At 40.6% G+C, this 16084-nt stretch overlaps 1 protein-coding gene across 3 annotated transcripts in view; it reads right to left on the bottom strand.

The window, feature by feature from the left end:
- Positions 1-16084, bottom strand: part of LOC147081883 (kinesin-associated protein 3-like) — a 166462-nt gene that overhangs the window by 45840 nt on the left and 104538 nt on the right. For 2 of the 3 annotated variants that reach the window (XM_085980621.1, XM_085980622.1), the window contains 3 exons: positions 14957-15065; positions 12056-12168; positions 7003-7168 (listed from right to left, as the gene is read on the bottom strand). In XM_085980621.1, coding sequence (XP_085836747.1) covers positions 7003-7168; positions 12056-12168; positions 14957-15065 — 388 coding nt within the window. The remainder of the gene's footprint in view (positions 1-7002; positions 7169-12055; positions 12169-14956; positions 15066-16084) is intronic. The other variant, XM_085980623.1, reaches the window with a different exon arrangement.

Genomic DNA, 16084 nt, shown 5'->3' with positions numbered 1-16084 from the left:
TTGCACCATTTTCCACAAATTGGGCTGCACCACATTTCTAGAAATTCTCTGAAAAATGATTGTGCCATGTGTGGATATCCAGAACTAACCTCCAAGGCATAGTCTCCGAATTAAACAAAAACTTATTATAAATGAAGCAGTTGCTCGCGACAGGAATTAAGTACTACAGAAAGTTTTGAGATTATGACCACTTTGGGGAGGGAAATCCCACCATGCAAATTACATAAGAACCGTGAATTATTAATGGTCAACAGAAAATATAACCAGAACCAAAAAGCTTTCATGCTGGAATATGAAAGCTTTTTTCAACAAAAATTGCTTGAAGTGAAATAACCTGTACTACATGTTAAATGGCTGAATTTATTTCCACTTGCTGAAAGAGGTATATTGTACTCGAGCATCACTGTGATTAATGGGATGCCTGATAAACTTCATTAAGGCCAATTTCTGATTAAATTTATGACTAGAAAAAAAAAATCCAGTTGTCCTTGGAGAGTAACGTAACAAGCATCAAAGATGTCATGGTGTCAGATGCAAATGTCCCCATTTCCAAGAATTGTCTGTTCGTCAATATAGATGAGGTGCCAACTGCAAACCCAAATAGACTGAGCATAATACAAAAATAGTTTTATAAACTGAAGCACGATATTATGATAAAACATAGAAACATAGAAGATAGGAGCAGGAGTAGGTCATTCGGCCCCTCGAGCCTGCTCTGCCATTTAATGAGATCATGGCTGATCATCCAAATTCAGTACCCTGTCCCTGCTTTCTCCCCATATCCCTTGATCCCTTCACTCCTTCTTGAATATATTTAATGAATTGGCCTCAACTGCCTTTTGTGGTAGAGAATTCCACAGGTTTGCCACTCTCTGGATGAAGAAATACCTCCTCATCTCTGTCCTAAATGGCTTACCCCTTATCTTTAGACTGTGACCACTGGTTCTGGACTCCCCCGCCATCAGGAACACCCTACCTGCATCTAGTCTGTCTAGTCCTGTAAGAATTTTAGAAATTTCAATGAGATCCCCTCTCATTCTTCTAAACTCCAGTGAATATAAGCCCAATCGACCCAATCTCTCCTCATACGTCATTCCTGCCATCCCAGATATCAGTCTGGTGAATCTTCGCTGCACTCCCTCCATGGCAAGAAAATCCTTCCTCAGATAAGGCGACCAAAACTGCACACACTACTCAAGGTGTGGTCTCACCAAAGCCCTGTACAACTGCAGCAATACATCCTTGCTCCTGTACTCGAATCCTCTCGCTATGAAGGCCAACATACCATTTGCCTTCTTAACCGCCAGCTGCACCTGCATGCTTACCTTCAGCGACTGGTGCACAAGGACACCCAGGTCTCGTTGCACTTCCCCTTCTCCCAATCTATTGCCGTTCAGATAATAATCTGCCTTCCTGTTTGTGCCACTAAAGTAGATAAGCTGGCATTTATCCACATTATACTGCATCTGCCATGCATCTGCCCAATCACCCAACCTGTCCAAATCATACTGAAGTTTCTCGGCATCCTCCTCACAGCACACACACACACCCAGCTTTGTGTCATCTGCAAACTTGGAGATATTACATCTAGTTCCCTCGTCTAGATCATTAACATATAGTGAGTAGCTGGAGTCCTAGCACAGATCGCTGCGGTACCCCACCAGTCACTGCCTGCCACTTGGAAAAAGACCCGTTTATTCCAACTCTTTGCTTCCTGTCTGCCAACCAGTTCTCTATCCAAGTCAGTACCTTACCCCCAATCCCATGTGCTTTAGCTTTACATGCTAATCTCTTATGCGGGACCTTATCGAAAGCCTTCTGAAAGTCCAAATACACCACATCCACTGGTTCTCCCTTATCTATTCTACCCGTTACATCCTCAAAAAATTCCAGTAGATTAGTCAAGCACGATTTACCTTTTGTAAATCCATGTTGACTTTGTCCGATCCTGTCACTGTTTTCCAAGTGCTCTGCTAGTACATCTTTTATAATGGACTCTAGCATTTTCCCCACTACCGACGTCAGGCTTACCGGTCTATAATTCCCCGTTTTCTCTCTACCACCTTCTTTAAATAGTGGGGTTACATTAGCTACCCTCCAATCCATGGGAACTGTGCCAGAGTCTATAGAATTTTGGAAGATGACCAGCAATGCATCTACTATTTCTAGGGCCACTTCCATAAGTATCCTAGGATGTAGATTATCAGGCCCTGGGGATTTATCAGCCTTCAATCCCATCAATTTCCCTAACACCATTTCCCTACAAATACTGATTTCATTCAGTTCCTCCCTCTCATTAGACCCTATGTTCCCCGACATCTGAGAGGTTATTTGTGTCCTCATTTGTGAAGACAGAACCAAAGTATGTATTTCATTGGTCAGCCATTTCTTTGTTCCCCATTGTAAATTCCCCTGATTCTGACTGCAAGGGACCTACGCTTGACTTCACCAATCTTTTTCTCTTCACATATCTACAGAAGCTTTTACAGTCAGTTTTTATGTTCCCTGAAAGCTTACTCTCATATTCTATTTTCCCCCTCTTAATTAATCCTTTTGTCCTCCTTTGCTGAATCCTAAACTGCTCCCAACCCTCAGGTTTGCTGCTTTTTCTGGCCAATTTATATGTCCTCTCCTTGGATCTTATGCTATCCCTAATTTCCCTTGTTAGCCATAGTTGCGCCACCTTTTTTGTTTTATTTTTATGTCAGATAGGGATGAACAAATTCTGTCGTTCATCGATGCGATCTTTAAATGTTTGCCATTGCCTATCCACCATCAACCCTTTAAGTAACGTTCCCCAATCCATCCTACCCAACTCGTGCCCCATACTATCATAGTTTCCTTTATTTAAATTCAGGACCCTAGTCTCTGACTCAACTACTTCACTCTCCATCTTAATGAAGAATTCGATCATATTATGATCGCGCCTCGTACAACAACATTGCTAATTAATCCTTTCTCATTACATAATACCCAGTCTAAGATGGCCTGATCTCTAGTTGGTTCCTCGACATATTGGTCCAGGAAACCATCCGGTATACACTCTAGGAATTCCTCCTCCACAGTATTGTTACTAATTTGGTTAGCACAATCTATATGTAGATTAAAGTCACCCATGATAACTGCTGTGCCCTTATTGCACGCGTCTCTAATTTCCTGTTAAATGCCTTCCCCAGCCTCAGCATTACTGTTGGGGGTCTGTACGCAACTCCCACTAATGTTTTCTGTCCCATGGTATTTCTCAGCTCTAACCATACAGATTCCACATCATCAGAGCTAATATCCTTCCTTACTATTGTGCTAATCTCCTCTTTAACCAGCAATGCTACCCCACCTCCTTTTCGCCTGTCCTTCCTGAATATTGAATACCCCTGGATGTTGAATTCGCAGCCTTGGTCACCCTGGAGCCATGTCTCCGTAATCCCAATTATATCATATCCGTTTACACCTATTTGCGCAGCTAATTCATCCACCTTATTACGAATGCTCCTCGCATTAAGACACAAAGCCTTCAGACTTGTGTTTTTTTTAACACTCTTGGTCCTTTTAGAATTATTATTTACTATGGCCCTGTTTGATTTACACCCTTGATTTCTCTGCCTTCCACTCTTGCTTTTCTCCTTCCTGTCTTTTGCTTCTATCCTTGCTTCCCTTTCCTGCCTCCCTGCACAGGTTCCCAACCCCTTGCCATTTTAGTTTAAACCCTCCCCAACAGCACTAGCAAACACTCCCCCTAGGACATCGGTCCCAGTCCTGCCCAGGTGCAAACCGTCCACTCTGTACTGGTCCCACCTCCCCCAGAACCGGTTCCAATGTCCCAAGAATTTGAATCCCTCCCCCTTGCACCATTCCTCTAGCCACGTATTCATCTGAAATATCCTTCTATTTCTACTCTGACTAGCACGTGGCACTGGTAGCAATCCTGAGATTACTACCTTTGAGGTCCTAGTTTTTAATTTACCTCCTAACTCCCTATATTCAGCTTTTAGGACCTCATCCCATTTTTTTACCTATATTGTTGATACCTACATGCACCACGACAACTGGCTGTTCACCCTCCCCCTCCAGAATGTCCTGCAGCCGCTCCGAGACATCCTTGACCCTTGAACGAGGGAGGCAACATACCATCCTGGAGTCTCGTTTGCGGCCGCAGAAATGCCTATCTATTCCCCTTACAATAGAATCCCCCATCACTATAGCTCTCCCGCTCTTTTTCCTCCAGTCCTGTGCAGCAGAACCACCCAAGGTGCCAGGAAGTTGGCTACTGCTGCCTTCCCCCGATAAGCCATCTCCCCCAACAATATCCAAAGTGGTATATCTGTTTGAGAGGGGGATGGCCATAGGGGACTCCTGCACTAGCTGCCTGCGCCTACAACTCTGCCTGGCGGTCACCCATTCCCTTCCTGCCTGTGCAGCCTTTACCTGCGGTGTGACCAACTCCCTAAACGTGCTATCCACGATGTCCTCAGCATCGCGAATGCTCCAGTATGTATTAATTCGCAGCTCCAGCGCCACAATGCAGTCTGCCAGTAGCTGCAGCTGGATACACTTCCCGCACACATGGTCATCAGGGACACAGGAAGTGTCCCTGATTTCCCACATAGTGCAGGAGGAGCATGCCATGGGGCCGAGCTGTGCTGCCATGACTTACCCTTTAATTAATTCAAATTAAATGAAATCAAATCAATACCAATAATTACACTACAATTAAATGATATACTCAAGGGCCCTTGTTTACTAGCACTCCCCGCTACACAACAGAGACCCTAGGAACTATAAACCACAAAAATTAAGTTTGGAAAGTAATACATTAGGGAAGGAATGCCAAAATAAAGAGCAAATTACTAACATCAACATAGGAAAGGGGTGAGGGAAGCCTTACTATGCGGTTGTATTAACTGATTAAGGCAGGCTCGTTAAGCAATGATGCGCAGTACAGCTCTTAGACTCCTTCTAGTGGATAATGTGGCCTAGGAGCAGACTGCTCGTCAAGCCCCTTAGACGCGGAAGCTGCATTGTGACCAGGGACAGTAGTTTACAGAAATTGAATAAATCAAATTCTGGGGGTTTTTTTTGCATGGGATTCCAACTTGTGCTTTGAGAATGAAATTCTGTGATTTTTGTCCTTTTTGTCATGGAAACTGTAAATTAGTGGCCTTGATTATGACCCTTGGGAACCACTAAGGAAAAAAAATGGGGAAAGATTGACAAGAGTTTGGGAAACAATTCAATTTGTCATGACCTCTTCATTAAAAAAAAGTATGTTAACAAGCACATTAGTAGAGGTTTCTTTATTCCTTCCGAATACCTTAGAAACTCTTTTTAAAAACTTTGTGAAGTACACTACTTTAATAATTCTGACCATACATCATAAGCAGGGCCACTAAAAAATTATGGCCATGTTTTTAATCACAAGAATCGCTTCCCCATCCCCCCAAAAAATCACCCCTTGCTACAACCCCTACTTGATGTCGCTGCTGTTCTAGGAACTCGGAAGCTACTATACACTGGAGGGTATTTCTGATCGTGCAGTAATTCATCAAGTACAAGGGTGATAGGTGACTGAGACTTAGTGCGAGATAGGATACAGGCAGCAGAGTTTTGGATGAGCTGAAGGTTAATGAGGGTGGAGGTTGGAAGGCTGGCCAGGACAGCATTGTAAAGTCCAGAGGTGACAAAGGCATGGATGAGGGTTTCAGCAACAGATGGGTTGAGGTAGGGGCAAGATGATGTTATGGGCATGGAAGTAGACAATCCTTGTGATGGAGAGGATATAGGGTCAGATTTAGCTCGAGGTCGAAGAGGATGCTGACGTTACAAACAATCCAGTTCAGCTTGAGACAGTGGCCAGGGAGGGGGATGGAATCATTGGCATGGGTAGAGAGTTTGTGACAGGGGCCAAAGACTATGGGGGCCGAAATTGGGTGCCTCTGCAACTTCCGTTAGCACAGAAATCGACTCCCATCATATTCGGTGGGAGTTTTACGGCATTGTGCCCCGATCTCCTTCGCCCGGAGATCGTGACGTCATCGCTGTGTGCATCGCCCCAGACCCGAAATTGACTTCCGCCCCCTGCAACAGCTCCGGTCGAAAACACCGACAGCTGCAGGAGGCATGCATCGGGTGGCCGGCCGGCCGCTTCGGGGCGATGATTAAAGACGAGGTGGCAGAGGTAAATTTTAAAAAAAAACTTACCTTTCTTGTTCCCATTTTTTGCACGGATTCCTGCTCACGATCTATCAGCCCTGCACTCTGCTCGAGTGCCGGGCTGATCGCGCGGGATCGCGGCTGCCTTGGTGGTCCAGGTAGGTACTTTTTATGTTGCAGAGCCTGCAGCGATGGCCCTTCCCTTTAAGGGAGGGAAGGAGCCTTTGAACGCTGCAGCGCTGCTGAAGTCTCCGCCCCATCTGCTGCCAATTGCGCTCCAAGAAGGAAGTGGAACGCTCGATTTAGCGCTCCACTTCCTTCTCAGATTGAGCAGTGCGACAACAAAGGCGGTGGAGGGGTTGAGAGAGTTCGTGGAGAGGTAGAACTAGGTGTCATCAATGTACACATGAGACCTGGCCCCATGTGGATGATGTCACCTTGGAGCAGCATGTAGATAAGGAAAAGGAGAGGGTCAAGGAAGAGAAGTTGGATAGACAGCAGTTTAGTGGAAATGAGATGAAGAGAACAGGAGCTAGGTCTCAGACAAGATGAACTTAGAGAGGGCACAATGGGAAATGAGAGAGAAGCTGGAGAAATACACAGGTTCAGGGCTAGGGCAGAGGGGAGTCTTGGAGGAGGTTTGGTTTGGTGGACAAGAGGAAGGAAGGAATTACTTTTTTGTTTTATCAACAAAGGAAATTATAAATATATTTGCCTTTTTCTGCTTTTTAGGTGGTTACAAAATTATAATATGCTTATCAAAAATGCGTTTCACAATTTATAAACTCCTTAACTAAATTTTACAACCATGTTTTCATTACCCATTAGTCAGTATAATCCACCCCTCCAACAAACCTGGTTTCAATTTGTCCTTGAGGAATGGAACCAAGTTATACTCCTTCAGTACAAGCTCCCAGTCTAGATCCGGAACTGTAAGATTAGCAAGTGTTCCAAGACACTCGATAACAAATTCTTCACCTTCATTACTACTGATCTGAGCTGCCAGGTCCCCAACGTAATCCTGAAAGACAATACAATATTCAAATTGTGTTTTGTTTTCACTCTGTAGAACCTGGAGCTATACAAAAGCAATTCTTCTAAAAATTAAAACTTAATACCACATGAGGAACCCTACTGAGTATCAGAGCACACTGTTTAAAATTCATGAACTCCCAGAAAATTTAATTTACAATCACCTTGCAATTCAGTGCGTTGTACAAAACTATTTTTTTTAAAGCTGGAGTAGTAATGGACACCATGCTCAATATTCAAAAGCCAGCTTTACAGTCACATTGAAGGACCATAAATTTAATGGTGTTAAAAACCTGTGATTTCACAATTTTTTTTTTTTAAATGACACCATTACTAGTAAATATTATTAAATTGTAGCATTACAGTAACTTAATCGCAACATCTATAAGCACACTCTTCACAGTGCCTGCCTGACTCAATCAGGATATATAGACTCTAGTATATTCTTGGTCATGTGCTACAGAAGTAATGTCTTTCCTCTTCTCAACTACCCATTTTCATTTTATATGCAATGGAAATTTCCAAGATAGGTAACTATCGTTTGCTGACCCTTGGACCAGTGAACCATATTGCTTCAACTGACAGTTTGTTATTCTGCCCAACTTTTCATAACACTTAAGTAATTTTTCTGTAATTTATGACCTAAAAATTAATAGATAACATTTCAATACTGGTTCATTAGTACTTATGAAATTCTTGCATGGATGCAAAAAGTAGAATTCTCCCAAAAGGAGGAAAAGGAAGAGACAGGGATGTGTGACACTCGATAATTTTGGAGAAATTGCCACTCTGTGCTTGGTGTAGCTGGTATTCTATTAGGAAACTGAAGCAGCACCTAGTTTGTAAATCCGCTGCTATTGAAACTTAAAAGTTGCAAGTTTTAAAAACACCTTTATGGTTCTAATAACAGCATTAATTGTTATGGTCTATATCAAGTTCAGTTTGATTCAGTCTAGGGATTAATATTAAACATTCCCTGATGGGGAAACCCTATGGGGGTTTCTTTTTAGAACTGATGTCTACATAATTTGTTTTCCATTAACTAAATTGATGTGTGATAGAACTCTACTGCAACAGGCAACTAGTTGAATATCTTGGGAATCAGTACTGCGTCCTCAAATATTCATAAAGCTTTCCTTAATGGTCTTAAGTGAAGGATAATTACTAAAAATAAAACACAAATGACCTGGAAAGACTGTATGGAATGGGGAAGTAACAAATTGCCTTTAACGCCACTGTAGTGAGTTTGATCAGGAGTTTTCAACTGACCTCTTCTCAACTCTCTCTCATGGGCCAGCAATTCATTTACAAAGTTCAACATTAAAACTAAACTGCCAACAATATCGGCGCAGGGGAGGGCTCTGGGTATCGGAGACAGTGAAGGCTCGCCGCAGACTCAATGGGCCGAATGGCCTTCTTCTATGCTGTACTACTCTATGATTCTATGAGTACAAAACAAAGTATCGAGCCAGGATGAACATTGACTATTACATATGCCTGTGCTTGTCAAAGATACCTCCACGTCTTGACAGAAATGCTGCTCAGCACCAGCAACAAGTTTCACATTAAGTAAAACAAAAATATGTTTAACTGTACAACAAATTTTTTATACAGAAAAGATACTTGTATTGTGTTACAGGGGTCCGTGGAATATTTGTAAAATGGGAGGGGGGCAGGGGAGAAAGATTGGGAACCCCTAACTTAGATAATACTCAGCCCTGCTGTCTCCCTTATACTGTATCATTTTTGATGAAAACATTATAATCTAAGGCATGGAAGCTGGCCAAGTGATCCCAATTGCTCACCCTGGGTACAGATCTGACCAGACCATCAGTCAAATCTCACTAGTCTCAAATTACTTACAATGATAACAATAACAAACAGGAGTTTGAGGAAAATTAGAGGAAATGACTGAGGCATGGTTGAAAAAATAGGTTCTGAGAAGGCTTTTGACCTCAGTAAATGGTGGGACCAACAATGTATCTCCTTAAGAAATGAGATTTAAGGACTGAGAAAGAAACAGAGGAGTGACTGAGAAGGAGGGTGAATTAGAGTGGGTGAATTTAATGTCAAATCAGGTACAGAAAGATAAATAGAGAGGGAAAGAAAGATTTGATAGAGAGAGAGAGAGAGAGAAAGAAAGAAAAAGAGAGACAGAAAGGAAAAGTAAGTAAAACATTTTTAAATTTAACATTTTTAAAATCTCTAAGAACAATTTACCACCTGAAAGAATTAGATGCCACAGTTTAAATTGTTCCCTTTCTGGGTCAGAGAGGCTGCTTGGCACGGCATTAACACTTATGTCGTTAAAAAGGTACTTACGCTGTTAATTACCAGAGTTAACTTTCTGTGGCAAGTTTAATGGGCAATTAATGTGCAAAACCAGCAAATTCTTAAAAATTACAGGACAGCTATTGGCGAGAGGCCGTTTGTGTGAAGCTAACAGCAAAGTGGTATAAATTGACCAGCAATTCTGTAAATTCACAACTCATGGCGTATCTCTTAATCCCCTGAACTTGCTGGCCGATTTGCTCATTAATAATTGCATGCATCGTTAACACACTGTTATTTTCCAGCAAGATCGGCCCAATGAAATGATATACTGATGCAATGCACCAATCTGGGGAATCTCCCTGATGTCCCTTGATATAAACCAGATGCTTGAAAAATACTGTATTAGATTTTGCATTTACAAACTAGTCACTTGTGTCATCAATGACAAGTTGCTAAACTGGAAAAATGCCATTCTTAATTTAATTTCAGTAAGAGAACACTATAGAATTCAAAATGAAACAGCATCAATGGTACCGATCTGCAACCCAGTGTATCGGGGACCCAGCGAGTTCTTGATATTTGTCAACAGTGTCCCCAACAATGTAAAGTATGAAATAGATCAGATGACTATGGTAGTTATCAACCATGGATAAACAAGCAATGGGTAGCTCCTTTTATTCTAGCTTGGTGAGGACTATTAATTGAGCCATTTAAGACTAAAATACTGACCATCAGCTGGGCCAGAGACACTACAAAGATAAATTGAAGGAGAGCATTAAAAATAGTATTTAAGCATGGGACAACAGTGCAGGAAAGCATGATTTGGAAAATAAAGATTAAAATATTAAGTAGCCATAATTCCTCCTTTAAGGGAACAGTCCATATATGGAATAAACTATTGATTAATATGATGATACAATAGCAATGGACTCTTTTTTTTTAGTGGAGTTGACATGTTTATGTTCCTGGAGGATATATAAGTACTGCACAGGATATGGATCTAAAGATTAATAGATGGAGGTTTTAAAGGAAATTAAAATGGGAATGGCAGGCAACAATACAGAGATAGATAATAGGGTAATATTCTTTGTTATGGACAATTGATTCCATGGTCTAGATTACAGATCAATGGGATAAGCTGTGCTGAAAAGCCTTTTCTCAGTATTGGATTCCTAATATTTGTAATCACAACTCATCAAAAAAACCTGAACATAGCAAAACTCAGGATAATAAGTTGTGCTATTTGCAAGTATAATTACCTTCTGCATCACCGGACATAGGAAAACAGTAATTATCATTCCCATACTTAAATAGGCTATAAAACACCCACCACCTTCCTTTACCTCCACACCTTCCTCAAAATGTGTACAGGAAACTTTGTGCTATCCGGCAGCGACGGGACCAAGCTGTTGCCGTCCCATCAAAACTGCCGGACGAACCAGTGCTAATGTTGAAACATACGGAGATTTTGAGCTCCGTATCTGGCAACAAACCCATCTTCTAAACAGTCGGCCGTACCTTGCAAGCGTCTCTGTAGCTTAGCAACAGCTTCAGCGAGACCTTGCAGAGCCTGACTGGTGAAAAAAAAGCAACGAAAAGAAAAAAAACCTAACAAAACGGCTCCTGATTTTTGCCGGTGGCTCGAGCATTCCGGACAGTTAACCTCCGGATAAACCAAAGTTTCCTGTACAAACTAATGTATCGAGAGAACAAGACTGGCATGTTTTGCTACATTACAGATTGACCAGAGTCTGATTTTTCCCAAACTGTTGCAGGACACATGTAAAAAAATCTTTGTTCCTTCTATTAACCGTAAAATCATTTTGAAGTTAAAAGCTTAACATTGTAGGGATTTCTTTTTGTAAAAAGGCTCATTATACCTGTTTATCGTGACCCAAAGATGGGCAAATATAATTATACACTGGCTTTTTGCCACCTTCATTTCTAAAACAGCACAATATAACCAATCCATATTTCTGGAACTATGCTGCGCTTGCCAACTTTATTTATTTATTTTTTTTTAAAAAGCACAGCAAACAATTTTGGTTCAGATTAACTATAAAGCATCACAGGCCTCCCTCTCGTATGCAGTGGAGAATTTTTTTGAGGCTGGTAGGCGTTGAGGCAATGGGAACATCCTTTGTGTTACAGTGTGCTCTGTATTGAGGACAATCCAGACGACATTTTATGGGAGGGAAAGAAAAACCTATGATCAAGGTTCATGGAATCAACAGTGAGCCACAGGATTCAATTCCAGTCGAGTGAACAGCAATCCAGAGAAGCTGCTCCCCCCGTCTCCCCACCCCCTTACACTGAGGGACCACTCCACTTACCCAAAGGGACCACTCTCTCAAACTATACATAGTATCTGGCAATTAAGAGTTTGAACCCTCATGCTTAGATAGTGGGTGCAAAACAACAGGAAGCACTGCTACATTTGTGCTTTTGTAAAATAAATCTCTGGTGCAATCAACAGAGGGAGGTAGGTCAAGGCAGCCAATCATCAAGTAAATCTGAATTAACCACATTTGCGTGTACTCAAAAAAACACCCCACAAGCACTGCCCTAATTACTTACAGGTAAATCGCTCTACGGTACTTACAATAAATAATTTTTTGGTTTGACCTTCATGCTGAGAAATGTTCCTGATCATTTTCATCAGTAGTGAATCCTTGAATTTGAAGGCTCTTTTCATTAGCATTTTCAGGCCATTTCCTAAAATGTATAATGTTCAAAGTCAGCCATCTTGAGTCAATTTTCTCAGCAAAATGATATGATTAGACATATACCCACTTCAGCAATTTCCTGATTAACTATGTTCCATGTCAATTATTTAGTATTGTAAGTAAACAGGAATAACTACATCGCAAATCAAGGGATTACAAACATTAATTCCATTGATTTAAAAATGAATGTTAGAAAAAATAGAAGCTAACATAGAAACTATTTAAAAATATGAAGTTTCTTGCAATGGGATATCACATTTGTTTCTAAATGAAATTTCATACTGATTCGGTCTAACAGTATCAAATCAGCAAAGATTACAAACACAGAAAGTATATTGTGGAAGAATACATGGGACTCCAGCTTTATTAAAGAAATAGTAACAAGGTAATGTTCAAGTTATCCACAGATTACTTGCTCAAAAGGAGTCTATTACTGATGCCTGTATACTCATGCAGTTCCATGATAGCAAGTGTTTCGGTGTGCTGCAAATTTAACTCAAAACAAGAGACACTAGCAGTTCATAGAATGAAAGAGATCACAATCGGTACAAGCATTGCAAGCCACAAATAATCTTAGCAAGGGTGTGGAGACCACATGGCTAGAATACAAGGCACTGCTCTCCTTCTGCAGAAGTGTATCCCCAGAGTGAAAATTTATTAAAAAATATAAATTTTGCACAAAGGTGCAATAATTACAGAGTGGGCCCGACTGCACAACACCAGCACCAAAGCCATGAACTTGTTACAGTGGGCCCACTTGGATAAGCATATTACATCAGTAGTCACACGATATCCTAATATTTTCATTTTTTTTTAAATCACAATGGCATTAGATTTTACAGCAGCTGTCAATGACCGACACAGCTGATTTTGTCAGCTGGTTTGCAATTTTTAAACTGCAGTTTTCAGTTATCCCAATTGACATGGAAAACTCTGCATCACTTTGCAGAACACAATCAATACATATCACATTCAGCTACAACAGCAAACTGAAAATCTGTAACAGCAGATGCAAGTACTTAGTACAGTTTTGCACGTGGCTGAAAACAAGCTGAATTTGGCACAATTAAGCCTACAAAACAAATCAAGACCGTGGGGGGGGGGGGAAAGAGGGGGGGGGGTCCAATTTGTTATTGCTTTAAATGAGATCAGTTTAAATATTAAATATAATGTACTTATATTTCAGAATACTTTTGACATAAAAAGGAAGTCTCATCAGATCAGCTGGGATCTGCGTAGTACAATACTGAACATGCAGTTCATCTTGTTGTCCAGGTGCTGTCCTGCTGAAGACCACAGATATCCGACAGCAAAGGACCAACTAACAAGGCAGCTGAGCAGTCAAATATTTTCAGTAGGAAAAAAAAACTGAATTTGCAGAGGCTTTAGTCCCACTAATCTCTGCTTACACTGTTGAACAGCCACAAATTCAAATATTAGTTTCATCTTGTAACCTCAGTCCACTTTCTCTCATTTGAGAGATTGCTGTATTTAAGTCATAGGTGAAATAACCTTGTGTAACATCCTAAATTAAATAGCTCCAGAAGATATTTAATTACAAAGAAAAAAAACACCACAAATCACAAGTAATGCTACCTACAGCTGGAGATGCAAGATTTCAGTTTCTCAGTTGTCAAATAAATCAGCGAAAACGAATTACTTACGAATTAGAAGTAATTCCTTAAGAATATTCTTCACAAATATTTGCAGTTTAAATTTTTTAAATCTTAATTTACAATACTGCTCACAACATATTAAAACAAAAAATATAATCTGTAACCCCTTTCTGAATCAGTGTGCACACAAGTATGTTACACACATAAATTAGTAGCAGTACATGAAAAAGTGTGTCTGTAGCTTTCTCACAAAAACAGATGATCACTTGTGACAACCAGGACAAAAGAACTGTAAACATTCAACGGTCTTACTGGAATCCAAAATGTGTGGTCAATCAAGCATAAGTGGCTCTCTCGGAACTTCAAACATTTAAGAAAGTAGATTGAAAGGGTTTGCAAGTTGCTAGTAAGTGTAAAATCTGTTAACCTATATTTTATCAACTAAACTGACTAGAAGGGTTTTCCTCAAGTTATCTTACAATAAGTCAGGCCTTCTGTATCACAAATTTAAAAAAAATCTAAGCAATTAAAAGGCACAAAACAACTTATACTCAAGTGACAGCTAAATCAATGAAATGCCATAATACATAGCACGCTACAGAAAAGGACAACACTAGAATGTGGTTTTAGACTGAGCACTGCAGCCAAAAACACCCAAGTGATTCTGCAGGTTGAGAGTCACAGGGAAAGCTACTCCGCTCCTTGTCCGTAAATGTTCAGTATTTTGATGGCACAGGTGGGAGCGTTCACACTTTCAAAACATTAAAAATAACTCTGCTCGAGTGTGAAAAGTGCTTATGAATGCTAATGGACCTTCTGAGCACTTAGTAAGTCTGCCTTGACACCATACTAGAGTTATACTCATGTGATGTGGTGGTGTGAGGCAGCCTGCTGAGGAAGCCTCAAATCATTGCATGCCAAGAATCGGCCTGGGGCCTGAACATTGTCATTTCTGCATTGGATATTGTAAACATCTTCACAGTGACACAAAAGCATAAGTATAACTGCACCCTCAATCTACTTGTATCTATTATTACATACTTTTTAAAAATCACAATTATAAATAGAAGAAGTGAAAACTAAATCTAAGGTTACAGTCCCTCCGATTTTGATATAAAAGTTAAGATTCTGCTACATTTCAGATATCAGATAAATTCTTACCTTCGCAAATCAATTGCACATTTCTCTTGTTAGAAGCTAGGTTAATACAAAAGGATATTAATTCCATGTCAATGTGCTCCTCTGCACATTCAAACAACATCTTCATTAACTGTCAACAGATTAGCACACAAATGCATCAGTTCCTGCAATTGATCTTCAATGTTCAAATATTACTGCACCCTTCCTCTACAATATATTCACAGCTGTTCAAATAAAGTAACATGATTTACACTTTTTCTTTTGAAATGAAACTGTAATTATCTAACCCGCACTTGAACTGTAAAAATATTTTACATGTGGTTTGACAGGTAATTTTAACCTAACCCACCCAATGAGGAAACTGACTGGATTGGAGGGGCCAGAATTTTTAACATGCCTGATATTACATTCCATTGACTTCAATGGAAAGTAAAATTGGGCGGGGTGCAAAACGGACAGCCAATCCAGTCAGTTTCCCGCCAGACGGGTTTAGTTAAAATTTCCTCCAAGAAGTTGCAAGTAGTTGAACATTTAAATGAGAAAAAGGTAATAAAGTTTCACTCCTAATAAAACCATTGCTCAAACTTGCTAGCATTAGCTGCATCCAGTTTCAAGTAGGCTGCGAGAAAGAAAGCCACATGGAAGCAGGAAGATCCATATTTTAAGAGGTATAGAACGATGGTGGTGTTGGGAGTCTTAGATAAGAAACATTGGCCAGCTCACCTGTAGTGTATGTACCCGTCTATCTTTAAGGGAACTATTGAATGTAACCGTTCACCTTTAAGGGAACTACTTTAGGTGTGGCACTGTTTGTTTGGCTTCTGTATACTGTAATACCGATAGTGACCACACCAGTATATAAGTGTTGTGCCAGGAGTTATTGGGCAGATTCGCCCGGACCTTCGAATAGTAAAGACCTGTTTTGTTTGTTACTTAAGTCTGTGTATTTATTAACTGCACAACCCACAGACTTTACAGTGGCGACGAGTCCGATCGTACCCTGCGGCAAGATTACCAAAGCAAGAAGAGCGTCGAAGAGAGGCAACCGCCCTCGTCGTGCTGCTGGAAGAAAACACGAGGCTGCAGCAGGAGAGAGGTGGAAGACTTTAGCAACAAAAGCTTCCATTAGCAACAGGCACTGACTACCCT

The sequence above is a fragment of the Somniosus microcephalus genome, unplaced genomic scaffold (genome assembly GCF_052327205.1).
Source record: "Somniosus microcephalus isolate GS21.2 unplaced genomic scaffold, FLI_Smic_1.0 scaffold318, whole genome shotgun sequence".
NCBI lineage: Eukaryota > Metazoa > Chordata > Chondrichthyes > Squaliformes > Somniosidae > Somniosus > Somniosus microcephalus.
This window is presented reverse-complemented; position numbering and strand designations above follow the sequence as displayed.